Here is a 13721-nt window from a genome sequence, read left to right on the forward strand (position 1 = left end):
TTATGAGATCCAGCATATTTAATAAATTAGCTACAACTTTCTATTTGAGTCATCATCAAAAAGCCAAAATAGAAACAAATATATTTTCTGTAAAAATAGCAGTAAATATATCAGGACAATTTTTCACACGGCACGATCTCATCCCATACTAAGCTTTTGCTTGTGTTATGGAAACCAGATGGCTGATAAACATACATGTATAATTTTAAATAGATATTTATATAGATAATTAACACCCAGACACAGAGCAAATATCTATGTTCAGCACACAAATATTTGCCCTGGGTGGGAATCGAACCCACAACCTCTGGCGTGGAAGGCAAGGGCACTACCAAACAAGCCAACCGGTCAGTCAAAGTTTTAAGTAAAGAGTACTGATAGTCAAATATCTACATATCCAATAATATACATAAATAAAACTGCAATTTATGACCCATATTTATTATATAAGTTGTGAACAGTTTTAATTAATGGTTTGTTGATTATGGTGCTTATATCTTTGGCGAATATAAAGTCAATGTGGTTAATCTTTGGCTTTGCTGCTTTAATTTCTTCTAATACTCCATTGGCTCTTAGCTCATCTGCTAATCTTAAAACTTGCTGCAATATAAAATGGCTTCATTAGTTCATCTGTAACTGCTTTAAAGGTATATTATGTTAATAACAATTTTATGTATGGCAGATTGTAATCTAACGGTTTCAATGTGATTGATATATTATATTCCAACTGTTTTAAAATGGCAATTCTTAGTGTCTCATTACAATTTCGATCTCACCTATCTTCAGACTATTCATCAAATATAACCAAACGAGATAAAAATATGAATATAATAACTGTATATTAAATAATATACAACACTCACAGATTTTTCCGTTAGTCGATCATTTTCTCCATACACCAGCACGACTGGTACTCTCACGTTGGTCAGTTTGTACGGCCTCACAGCGCCGTACAGGCCGTCCTCCCAGGCCGTGAACACGTCGGTTAGTGCGATCTTCGCGTAATGCTCGTATTGCTGCCACGATCCGGGCTGTACTCTTGCGACACATACCGGCAGCATATCCTGGAAAAGGGACATTATATAGATTTGTAGGTAGAATATTTTTTTATGTCATTAATAGGAAGTTATTCTGACTCTCCTCTTATAAGTTGCGGAGAATATGAAAAATATCAGTTCAAATTAGGAGCCTAATTTCTGTTGTAGCACTCAAATGAAAAACAGTAGCTACTTTAAAAAGTTTAGTTCACTTAAAATGTAAAAAATGAAATGCTTGATCAAATAAAATAAAGAATAACACACCATGTCGAGCTGATCATTATCCTCCCCCATAACTAGTGAGATCACTTGGACGCACAGGTTCTCCTGCGGTCGCTTCATTCTGCAGGCATTATTGGATATAATCTTCCACATGTTATCGAACAAATTTGATGACAGTAAGCCTTGAGCCTTCATTCTGTTCTGGAAAACAATTATAAACCACTTTTTGTTATGTGTCCTGTCTGAATTCATAATAATATTTAATTTTACAGTTATCTACAAGTGTTGGTTTGTGGGTAGTTTTACGAAAAAAGTGGAAATAACAGTCAGCTAGATGCAATGGCTCGTTCTAAAATGTTATTAATTACTAGCGGTCCGCCCCGGCTTCGCCCGTGGTACATAATTTTTACGTTTTCTCTACATAAGAACCATCCTCGTACTTCAAGGAATATAATAAAAAAAGAATTATCGAAATCGGTTCAGCCGTTCTCGAGTTATGCGCTTACCAACACATTTTGCGATTCATTTTTATATATAAGAAGAAGAAGAAGAAGAAGATAAAGTAACTTACGATTAAATTCATGTCTTTTACGATCCATTCTATCACCGCTTTATTATTGGCCAAGTACACAGCCGGTGCTAAGGCAACGAAGGCCACGATTTTTTCATTATACTCTGGTTTCTCGGACATCATGACGAAGAATGAGGTTGTGCCCATCGAGTGGCCGATGTACAGGATCTTCTCTAAGCCAGTCACTTCGAGAACCTTGTCAATGATCGCTGGCAGATCGTATTTGCCATGCTCATCCAAGCTGGAAAAGATATGAAAATAGTTAAGTTTAAGATATCAGACGTGGGGTTAACAAGGCGGCATATCTTTAGTAAATTTTAATAGGACAGAATACTTTCTTTGCATTAAAACTAGTTAGAACCTTATATAATATTCTTTAATCCTCAACGGATTGCGTTAACTAAACAAAAACTCATGAGTAAATCAATACCTGAATTTCCAAAACTGTGGATCAGCTCGGGTTAAGTTTTTGTGAGCAGTATTCGAATTTCCACGTAAATTGCCCAACCAAACATCGTAGCCTGCATCGGCAAGTAAATATCCTGAAATAGAAGACGAATTGTTGTTTATGTAATGTAATGTAAACATTTTACATAACAAACAATTCTTAAACATAAATTTGACCAGTAACCATAAAGAAAAGTGTGGCCCAGTCACACACGTTATAATACTATCTTATTTCAATTGCATGCGTTTTACTAGTAAATCGCTGCATTGGGTATCGGTTTAGAAACACTTCTTACAAGACAACTCATAAAATTATAAATATTTATATTTATAAAGCATTTGAATGCCATAAAACCAAAAATATCAATTTCAACTCATACAATTTAAAACGCCTAAAAATAAACGACCAGATAATTTAAAATATCCATTCATGGGATACTTCTTATTTCCTTAATAAAAAGCCTCTTACCCAAACTTCTCTCCGGGCCCATGATAAGGAAGTTACTGCTGCAGCCCATGAGACCGTGCATCAGGAGAACTGCTTTCTTCCCCTTCGCGCTGCCAGTCTTTCTGGGAGTGCGTCTGCCAGCTGGGATCCTGAATATTTGTAGGATATAACCATCGGCGGTGGTTACTCTGTACTTTTCTACTGGATATCCTGCTGATGATATTAGTTGTGGCTGAAATGAGATAGAAGAATTGACAAGAGATAGTTAGGCAAAGGTTCTGCATATTATAGTAGGGGAGCCCAAGAGGGGATTTTGGGATTTAGGTACTCGAGCGCGTCAGATTACTATAAGGGAAGGTACCTTAGCTATTCATTAGAACATCTAGTCAATATGAGCCGTTATAGTTGGTGGGTGCGCTCCGGGGCCCCGCTGGAAAATTTGAAAAAATCTATAATTCCCTAAGGTTGAGCTCGAATCGTCAGATTAGTGAAATGGGGACTTCTTGTATTGTAATTAGCCCCCCCATATATTAATCTGACTCGCTCGAATAATATTACTTTAATTTTTTACCCTTTCTTCATAGCGATTAAATCGCCACTTAAATATTCAGATTAACGTATATTTTATTTCAGTGACGTCCTGGAGCATGTAAAATATCAATATCTAACGCGCGTGAGTATTTCCAAGCCAATTTTTTTCTTTTTTAAATTAAAAAAAAAAATCAAAAAACCCTTCCCCACCGCTAAAAGTGAAAACATTATAGGACCTTTTTTTCTCGCTATAGTCTAATCTACCAATTCTAATAGGTTTCCGTGACGCGCAAGTAAATCCACATTTAGCATCATGGGCTCCCCTGCTATTATAACAATATCTTCTAGTAATATTAAATACGAGTCGCTTGTACCAGCTTCGCCCGGCAGTAATTTATAATCGCAGAAGTGGTTTTTATGTTAATTCATATAAAAAATCTTTCCTCTTCATAATACTGGTATAGAAATACCCATGTGGTCGTAAATACCATTGTTAAAATGAAGCTAATTAAAAGACAAAAACTTGGACCATCCGTGCAGTAATCTTCTTATATATAAAAATGAATCGCAAAATGTGTTGGTAAGCGCATAACTCGAGAACGGCTGAACCGATTTCGATAATTCTTTTTTTATTATATTCCTTGAAGTACGAGGATGGTTCTTATGTAGAGAAAACGTAAACATGTACCACGGGCGAAGCCGGGGCGGACCGCTAGTTAAAAATAAATATCAATTGTCAATTAATTAACCAATGATTGATGAAGGATGAACTAAACTATTAACTTTGTTTTAAGCCTAGGAAATCGAAAAATTTGAAAGAACCATTGATTTGAATTTTATGGGTTTCAACACGTACGTGTGACTTCGCGTTTTTCGTTATGGTATTTTAGCTTGACAAAAATTGAAATATTTTAGAGTCGCTAATTCTTTCGTATTTAACGTGTTAATTAAGTTTATTTACAATAGACTGCCATCAAAACTTATAATTATTTGTATTTCTTCAAGGATTGTCCTGGATAATTCGTTTGTCCTTCCTTCTTTTTTCTGAAATATACTCCAATTTATTTTCAAGTGCTTTAGATGAGACAATTTTTTTATCTATAACAGTATTAAGCTTCCGTAGAATAACGGTCTCATATCTTTGAAGGCATTTTTACAATTAAGTCCGTGATGCAGATTTACCTGCATGATATCGTATTTTTCGACTCAATTAACCTCAGATAACATTTTACTATGTGTCTTCCACGATCTGAATATATAATGTATTGACAATTTATTTAAAATGACTCTGGCAAAGTGGGAGTTTATACTCATTGATTCCATATTACTTTTCTCTTTTTATTAGGAGAATTTCTTATGCTGGGAATATACTGTTTAATATTTGAAGCTTTGGTTGTTCTTTGGATGCAAAAAAATTAATTTTCGCGTTTTAGTTACCTGTTTTTGTATCAAAATAGATTAATTTACTGATAATGTCGGTCGCATTTGATGTGACATATTTAGTTGATAATAATATGCACACATAAAAACAAGATCGTAAAACTGCCATAAATTCCTTCTTAAAGATTTGCATCAGCAGCATATATGACGTGTAAATTGGCACAATTATTCAATTATCTGTTGTGCAAACAAACTGACAGTATACCATCTTCGTTTCATATAAATACTGATATCACATATTGTCCGATAGTGACATGGGAACTTTCTGACAAAGGAATAAGGATAATGGCAGCCTTGACAATGTAATGAAGGTCTAATGAGATGAGGATGGTGCAATGTCTAATCAACTATCTTGAACTTGACATTTTAGATAATGATACCGTCGTCTGATTTCTAGCTAGCTAGTAGCACATGCTAGTAGCTAGTTCAAGTTCAAGTTAGTCTATTTTGGTATTTATGTCTTACTAGCGGTCCGCCCCGGCTTCGCTCGTGGTACCTACATGTTTAAACTATCCTATCTCTCAAGTTGGATCCATTGAGGACAAACATTGTGACACGAGATTTATATATATTAAGATGTGTCAAATTTGTTTGTAAACATCCACATATTTTATACCTCCATAGGTATACATATAAATGTGTGCAAAAATGAAAAAGTTGTTTTGAATAGACATTATTTTTGTGGTGATTGACGTTCTAACCAACAATTTTTTTATTATATCAACAAAGTTTTCCGTATTTCTCTGGATATAAAATAAAAATATCTACTGTAGATTACCATATCTATACTAATAATATAAAGCTGAAGAGTTCGTTTGTTTGGATGAATCTCAGGAATTAAGCATCCTATTTGAAAAATTCTTCCTATGTTAGATAGAAGGTTTAATCGATGAAGGCTATATTAATTATAAGACTAATAGGAGCGGAGCAATGCGGCTATAACCGCGGGCCATAGCTAGTCATTTAAATTCTCGATACCTTAACAGTTAAGGTGATGAATTAATTTTTCTAACATTTACGGCCCTTTTTAAACCTTCGTAATTTTTATATTATTAAAGTTGTTGTGATGAAAATTCTTGACAAGAAAGTTCAATAGTAACACAATACGTCTACCGTTTTAGAAACATGATTCCATGATATTTTCTCGATAGAAAAAAAATACAAAGTTCTCATTGTTTTTTTTTTTTAATCTCTGGCATCTTCAAAATAACAAACGTAAAGTTACGACTTTTTGGATATTAACTATAAAATATACAACCTATACGTCTACCGATTTAGAATTTTGAAATATGCGATGGTTTTGAAATAAACAACAAATACTTGAAATTAGCGCGCGACCAGCCAATATATCGAGAGCCGCCCTGTACCTTCCTACCCCGATCGCTGCACGAGTCATTCCCGCTACGGCCGTCACACGGGGAACTTGTGTCGCTCGCGCAATCGTAAAAAAGGGTGACAACACGATAAGACAAAATGGGGACAATAAAGAAAATAAGAAGAAGAAACATAAAGGTTGGAGGAAAAAGAATGCTTACAATTGGAACAAATTAATGAAGTAAGTTGGTTTTATTTTAAATTTGATGATAATTGTATTATAGACGATGTTTGATATGTACCCCTGTTTTAAGTACATAACGAATGTGTGAGGTTTTTTCATTTGTAGCATAGATAATCTTTTCAGAAATCCGGAATCCAGAAGGAAAATAAACCCACTGATTGTTCACAATGTGAACCCACTCCTTCGTAAGTACCTTTATTCAGTCAAAAATGTATGTTATCAACGCTCTACTGGTTTTATCGCATGATTCCATTTTTAGCAAAAAGCAACAAAGTGCAAAGAAATCAAAAATCATGGTGAACTTAGTGGAAGTATGGTGGATGTAATATGGAACAGGAGCTCATTGGAGTAGTATTATATTTAAAAAAAATACGAAAAAATTTCAAGAATTACATTTCTTAGTAGGTGGTAGATAAGTATGTTGTATAAAGAATTTGATGTTGATATTTATTTCATTTATACTTACTACACCTGTGCGGGAAATTGCTTAGTACTAAAACAGGTTTATATTCATATTTACATAGTAATGTGAGTTTTCATTTCGAAAAATTTTGTGTAAGTATATTAAATTGAGTTCCTGGGTGATCTGGAAACACAATTGGGCCCGGAAGATGGCGCTGCAGTCACTTCTCCTAATCACATGAACCGATTTGGATGAATATTTGTGTGCACATTTCATTGATGTGGGATGATTGGTTGATTCGTTTTCACATTAGCTAATATTATGTATTTTTGTTGTAAACTTAATTTAATGTTTATAAAACATTATTATTGGTATAAATAAGCCAGTGTTCGTCTCACATTGCTGTACCTGCCTACCTACCCTACCAGGGCCTAACTTTGTTCTGGCTATTTTATTTTGATTATTTGTAATGAATAATTACAATTATAATAGAGTGCAAAAAATAAATACATGCGTCAATAATATTTTGTGTTTTTTTAAACAATTTTTTTATTTAAAAAAATATCATTCCGACCGCGGCTTTGCCCGCGTGGAATTAGGTTATATCGTGAATCCTGTTTTATCCCACAGAAGTGTTCAGTTCGGATAAAAAGTATCCTATGTGTAAATCCAGGAAATTAGCTATATTTTATCAAAATTGGTAATGTAGTCTTGACGTGATTAAGTAACAACTAACAAAAAAATATACAAATTAACATCCAAAGTTTTCCAAAGTTTTTGTAATAAAGTAAACATTACGAAATAATAATAATTAATAATGTCTAAGTAGTTGTTAAAAAGAAGATTATTTGTTTATAAGCAAGAAAATAAAACCAATGAATCAACAATTAAATAAATGTATAACAATATTATAACTGTATGACGACTCCATACATGTTTGTTCCGAGTCGGCAAGCGGCAGCGCGGCGAGTTTGCAAGAATGACTTCGCGCACACCCGCGTTCGCGATAGCGAGCTATTAGACTCCGCCCGCCAGGCAGTGGATTTTTTTTTGTGTATCGTCTTAATACCAATATTGCGCGACAGCTGTATTATATCATATGCAAAAATTCCTTCCTCAATGTTCTCATTCCAAACACGCAAGCGAACGAACAAAGATATCGTAGGCAAGACATTCAGAACACGTATCTGAATTTCCCATCGAATTTTAATAACGTTTTTTATTATATTTTACAACTGTTAAACGTCATTGCTACTATGTACATACTTATAAATTACAGTGCAGTTAACAAACGGCTTGATATCGTTATATTTTGTCGGTTGAAGAAATGCGTATTCTGTAGATAATGGTCTATTAGGTAGAAAACGTTTGTGTTATTTAATAAGTAAGCATCATATATTATCATCTTATGATTTACATTATTTTGTTGAGTTATAAAATTAAATAAGTAAATATAGAGCGCTACCAATATTTTTTTTAGTGGATATTTATATTGGTTAGTTGGTATAGTTTTTACTCTTTATAGTAGCCATTAATAAATTTATTATAGATTTACCGATGAGAAGAAATACGTGTAATGTATATCCAAATTTAAAGAAAACCTTGTTGCATACATCATAAAGTCCATATTAGATTTAGATTAATCGTTATAGCTTCAAGCAGTACACGTCCTTAGTTTTTAATTATTTTATTATTACAGAATAATAGACCTAATATTATAAAACAATTTTCCAATTGCAAAACAACGATGTTTATGAATGAATTTTTTTCATTCAACATTGTTTCAGAAAATAACGCGCGAACTGCTTGGCAAATTTTGTTGAATCATTTTTTTGGTTGTAGTAATAAGTAAATCTACTGACCTATATTTTATATCCTTCTCGATACGAATTTTTAGAAAATTCATCAATATTATCATAATTTACGTAGTAACTACTTAGTAATCTGTGATACCTTGTATACAAAATTGTTCGTTCGTTCGAACCTGCGACCTCTCGATCTTAAAAATAACATGCATCTAGAACAAACTTCTGGAAACTGAATTAAGTATATATACTTTGTAATCAAATTCATTTTCCGTATAGATACCATAATATATAAGCTCTGATGTTCACTTCCGTCTATAAAAATTATACACCTTCCTAACACCATAAACATATCAATCGATTGAGTTATTAAAATAACTCTGTCTCGGATATTTCGGAAATGTATGCAAATCGTATTCGAAATTAGCAATAGGCCATATTTATTATTTACTAGCGGTCCGCCCCGGCTTCGCCCGTGGTACATATTTACGTTTTCTCTACATAAAAACCATCCTCGTACTTCAAGGAATATAATAAAAAAAGAATTATGGAAATCGGTTCAGCCGTTCTCGAGTTATGCGCTTACCAACACATTTTGCGATTCATTTTTATATATAAGAAGAAGATTTAAAATCGTTTTATTGAAAACAAAACTTCACATCTGTTCCGTATTGTTTAACCTGAATATAGTTACAATTTTGTGTGTCTATCGATTAATGAGAGTAAAAAAAAATTGGTGCAGTCATTTGTAAGTTTTTCCCGAACAGACAGACGCGACGGAGGACGTTGTATTGTATTTATAATATGTATTTATAATATTAGCTAGATTGCCGCCTGCCGCTTCACCCGCGTTTTCAAAGAAAACAAGTATAGTTACCGTTCCTGTGGGATTTCCGGGATAAAATAATAGCCTATGTCTTATTCGGGTTCTTCAGCTACCTACATATCAAATTTCATTGTAATCAGTTCAGTAGCATTTGCGTGAAAGAGTAACAAACATCCACCCATCCTCACAAACTTTCGCATTTATAATATTAGTAGGTTAGTAGGATTTTACGTACTTTTCAAAACGCATAATATAATCTAGGATCGAGAGTATGGCAAGTTATTTTTTTGGATATTCCTTATTCCTTATTAGTATAAGCACGTATAAGTATCAGTTAAAAAAAATAATGTCATTTTATCAGCCTATCATGGAACTGCCACTTAATCATGTAGTTAACTAAGTAGATATTAATTACTTTGTGCGAAACATTTTATTATTACCTACTGGTTTATTTAATAACCTTGCTATTATTAAAAATATTTTATCACGCGTATAATAAAAACTGGTTATAATGAAATATCCCATATAAGACATTTTTGTATGATAATCTCGAAAGGATGTTTTGTGTCTAGATTTATTATTATTATTTTAAATTATACATATATTTACATAAAATATTCATTGATGACGATGTTTAACCAGAATTCTTATTTTGTTCAAAACATTATTTTTGGGACAAAAAAAATAGTGAATCTTTCTTAGTTTAAATTTTTTCTTATGAATATATAGAAACCTACATACGCGCTATATTTTTATTAATTTTGTTAACAATCTTCTATAGGGATGAGAAAAAATAATGTTTCAATGCACACGTGAACCTACTTATCCGGTAATGTTTGGTATCAAATTCAAATTCAAACATTGTTTAATCTGTCCCATTATTTCCCTATATTTATATAAATTCAATTTTCAAGGAGATAAAATAGGAAGAGACTGAAGAGACGAATCACGAGACAAAGTTTCCATTTACAAATTATCATCCCTAATCTTTCAAATTGTGGTTTCGCTATACGAATCCTTCGAGCTTCTTAAAACTTAATCGAAGTCCGTTCAACATACAGACAAGTAGATACTGATGCAATTTTAATATGCCTAGTATATATAGTTGCGGATAAAATATATTTGTATGTAGGTATAGTGTAGAATTAATGATCGATGTCGCTTGATGAAAAATTAATTGATATTTATTATCCTTGTGGAAAATGAGAGTAAATTTTCTTGGAGGTAAAGCATACGAATTATAAGTATCTACAGTCAGAAAAGCCTATGAATATTTATGTATATTTTTTGGGATAATAATATGCATTAATATTTGTATTTTGAAGTGAAACTTCTTTAGGCGTTGGGTATATAATTTCAAGTTCGCGTCATGGTAATACCATCACGTCATGGTAATACCGTCAAGTCATGGAGTAAGGCGACGATTTTGGTATCTTTGAATCTTGCCAAAGAAGTTTCACTTCTGATACGTGTGTTTATTAATGAAGAAAGAATTATGATAATTTTCTTTTTTTATAGTTTTTAATTAGGTCAGACCAAGTCAGAGATAGCATATTTTTTTTCGAATTTAAAAATTTAATTAGGTAGGTTGTTTGTAAGAAGCTTCTATGTTGTATGCTAAATAAGTAAATATTTCATTTATTCTAACCTAATGTACAATCAGTCTAGCTTTTTAGGTACTTATTAATAAAAATATAAGCACAGATAGAAGGGGGAAAAATATTATGATAGAATTTGATATTACTCGTGCGTACTTTAGATATTTTAGAATTAATAGCCTGACTACATAGACTACAGGCCCATGTTGAAAAAATTATGGGTCATTTGAACCACCAGGTGACCTATCTAGTTCTAGAACGATATAAGACCATTAAATAATAAGATTCAGCACTATGCCGTCACTTATAAGCAGTCCACCTGAGTGCAGATGAGAATTCGAAAGTACAGATGGTACTGAATCTTATTATTTTATGCTCTTATATCGTTCTAGATAGGTCACCTGGTGGTTCAAATGACCCATATTTTTTTCAACATGGGCCTATAGTCTTAACACTTTTATCTTTATAGTTTTTTTAGAAGACCAATCAGGTATGTATAATATGTTAGGGTAATACAAAGTAGGATAATTACTGTGATATCATTACAACAAGAGTTGATCTCACGACTCGATATTTTTATTATATGTACTAGCGGTCCGCCTCGGCTTCGCCCGTGGTACCTATATGTTTTAACTATCCTATCTCTCAAGTTGGATCGAACTGCACATGGTGTGCGAATTTTATTATAATCGGTTAAGTGGTTTAGGAGTCCATTGAGGACAAACATTGTGACACGAGATATTAAGATTTTCATTTAGTTTTGCTGCTGAAATGTTTGTTTTTATAATTGATGTTTAAAAGCCGTGTGTTTTATGTTAATAATAAATACTGTTTATGGAATTTTTGAGAACAAATGTATAATTAAGTGACATACCACAAAAATATTTTGTAAAATAGCTGGCGAATTTCTAATACTTCAGGTAGGTATTTAAATACGTAAGCTTTGTGATATTTTTGATGTTATAATACTTGCTATCTTTCGAAAAAAATACACATCGAAGGAATTAAAATTAATTAAAAACTATTATTATTTAGATAAAATCACATAATTTTGAGAAACTCACCACTGTGACATAAGCTTCCTTCGGAAGTTGCGCGCTACATAATGCACTGAACGATATCACAAAAAGCACAGCAAACATTTTCACACACATTTTACTTTAAATTATATTTTTAATAAATTAAATATTCGTAGTTAAATTAAATTATCGATCTATTTTATTAATATTTTTAGTAATTTTTTACTGAAAACTTTATTCAGTAAATAGAGTAAATTTATTTTTTATTTAGCTTATATATAAGTCATCCTACGCAGAGCAAAGTTTTCGTACCGCGGTGACGTTTCATACTATTGTTTATTTACTAACGCCCTCATATATATTGCTGTATACATTAATTGTATTTCCGCGTCTGTGCGTTCGCGCGTCACTACGGAACGGGCGCGTCCAATGCGATTTTTGATTATTATTCGATGTAGATAGCTATTAGCTTAATGGGTGAGGTACTTATTGCCAACATTTATGAATCAGAATGTCGGTTTATGGATGATACATAATATATCATATCAGTGAAAAATATTAAACCAATTTTATCAATAACTAGCTTTCCGCCCGCGGCTTCGCCCGCTGTTTCTAAAACATAATAAATTATATACTAAAACCTTCCTCTTGAATCACTCTATCTATTAAAAGAAACCGCATCAAAATAATCGCGTAGTTTTTAAGATTTAAGCATACCTACATAGGGACATAGGGACAGAGAAAGCGACTTAGTTTTATATTATGTAGTGATAGTGAAGTATGAGTATATAAATTAATCAAAATAATTTCTAACAATTTAAAGGACTTTCCTTGATTTTATTCATAATTTTAAAAGTATTATGAATAAACTCAAGAATTGTAAACATATAAATAAATTCATTTTTTGTGTCAATTTTTTCTTTTGCATTTTTTAAATTATTTTATCTGAATAATGTAACAATTTTATTTTAACATCAAAATGTAGGTAGGTAACAATGCTTTTATTTTTATATGAAAAAAGCTCATACTTTCCTGTTATTAAGGCAAATATAAAAGTGTAAGGATATTGCGACGGGGGATTTTTTCTGAGATAATTGTAAGGGAAATTTGTTTTCATCAATTAAAGTAATATAAAATCACAAAGACTAGACTAGAAGAATGACCTATTTTTTGACAAAATTAGAGTCGGCCAAGGCCGTGCTATTTGCTAATGTTTGCTATATTTATTTAGAGTTAGTTTTAAAATAAATATTATTCTTTGATTGAAGGTAACTATGTCGCTTTTATTAACCAATAACCATGTATTCCTTTCGAATTGCAAAACGAAAAAAAAACGTATTTATAGTACCTAATGCGAAATCTATACTAATATTATAAAGCTGAAGAGTTTGTTTGTTTGTTTGAACTCGCTAATCTCAGGAAGTACTGGCCCGATTTGAAAAATTCTTTCGGTGTTAGATAGCCCATTTATCGAGGATGGCTATAGGCTATATATCATCACGCTAAGACCAACAGGAGCGGAGACACGTGGGTGAAACCGCGGAGCGCAGCTATAGTATATTTATATCCATTTAAAGATTCACCGAAAATATCCGGGTCATAAAGGGGTCATAGTATTAATAATATAAGTAGGAAATACTCATATATATTATTAGATATTTTCCATTAGACCCTGACAAAAATAGCGTTATATAACTAAGAAACTACCAAAATAACTACGGCCCTCAGTAGTAAGGACGGAAGGAGGATTTTTCCACTACATCAAAAACAAACAGAAATAATAATAAAGCTGATTTATTAATAATCGATATTAAAA

At 32.3% G+C, this 13721-nt stretch overlaps 2 protein-coding genes and 1 long non-coding RNA gene across 4 annotated transcripts in view; 2 read left to right on the top strand and 1 right to left on the bottom strand.

Annotated features, from left to right (window-relative positions):
- Positions 1-13721, top strand: part of crm (cramped chromatin regulator) — a 35415-nt gene that overhangs the window by 1590 nt on the left and 20104 nt on the right. The window lies entirely within an intron of this gene.
- On the bottom strand, positions 427-12028 carry LOC149897338 (lipase 3-like). Its single transcript, XM_090116951.1, has 7 exons — positions 11951-12028; positions 2747-2957; positions 2261-2372; positions 1831-2071; positions 1302-1460; positions 864-1064; positions 427-600 (listed from the first exon to the last, which is right to left on the bottom strand). Exons 1-7 carry the CDS (start codon positions 12026-12028, stop codon positions 427-429), a joined length of 1176 nt encoding a protein of 391 aa, XP_089973077.1.
- On the top strand, positions 5879-7179 carry LOC149897339 (uncharacterized). The gene is made up of 3 exons (XR_016458246.1): positions 5879-6251; positions 6378-6439; positions 6514-7179. It is a non-coding gene; the product is annotated as an uncharacterized LOC149897339 (long non-coding RNA).

This window comes from Colias eurytheme, chromosome 26, assembly GCF_061535395.1.
Source record: "Colias eurytheme isolate Ceu_HAF_F1 chromosome 26, ilColEury1 Martin Lab GWU primary, whole genome shotgun sequence".
Taxonomy (NCBI): Eukaryota; Metazoa; Arthropoda; class Insecta; order Lepidoptera; family Pieridae; genus Colias; species Colias eurytheme.

Bases quoted from the DNA above. Each gene is read 5' to 3' on its own strand.
- LOC149897338 (XM_090116951.1), bottom strand. From the start codon at position 12,028: ATGTTTGCTGTGCTTTTTGTGATATCGTTCAGTGCATTATGTAGCGCG. The intron at 2,958-11,950 runs GTGAGTTTCTCA...ATCTCATTTCAG, and splicing joins AGGAAGCTTATGTCACAGTG to CCACAACTAATATCATCAGC. The intron at 1,461-1,830 runs GTAAGTTACTTT...ATTGTTTTCCAG, and splicing joins TAAAAGACATGAATTTAATC to AACAGAATGAAGGCTCAAGG.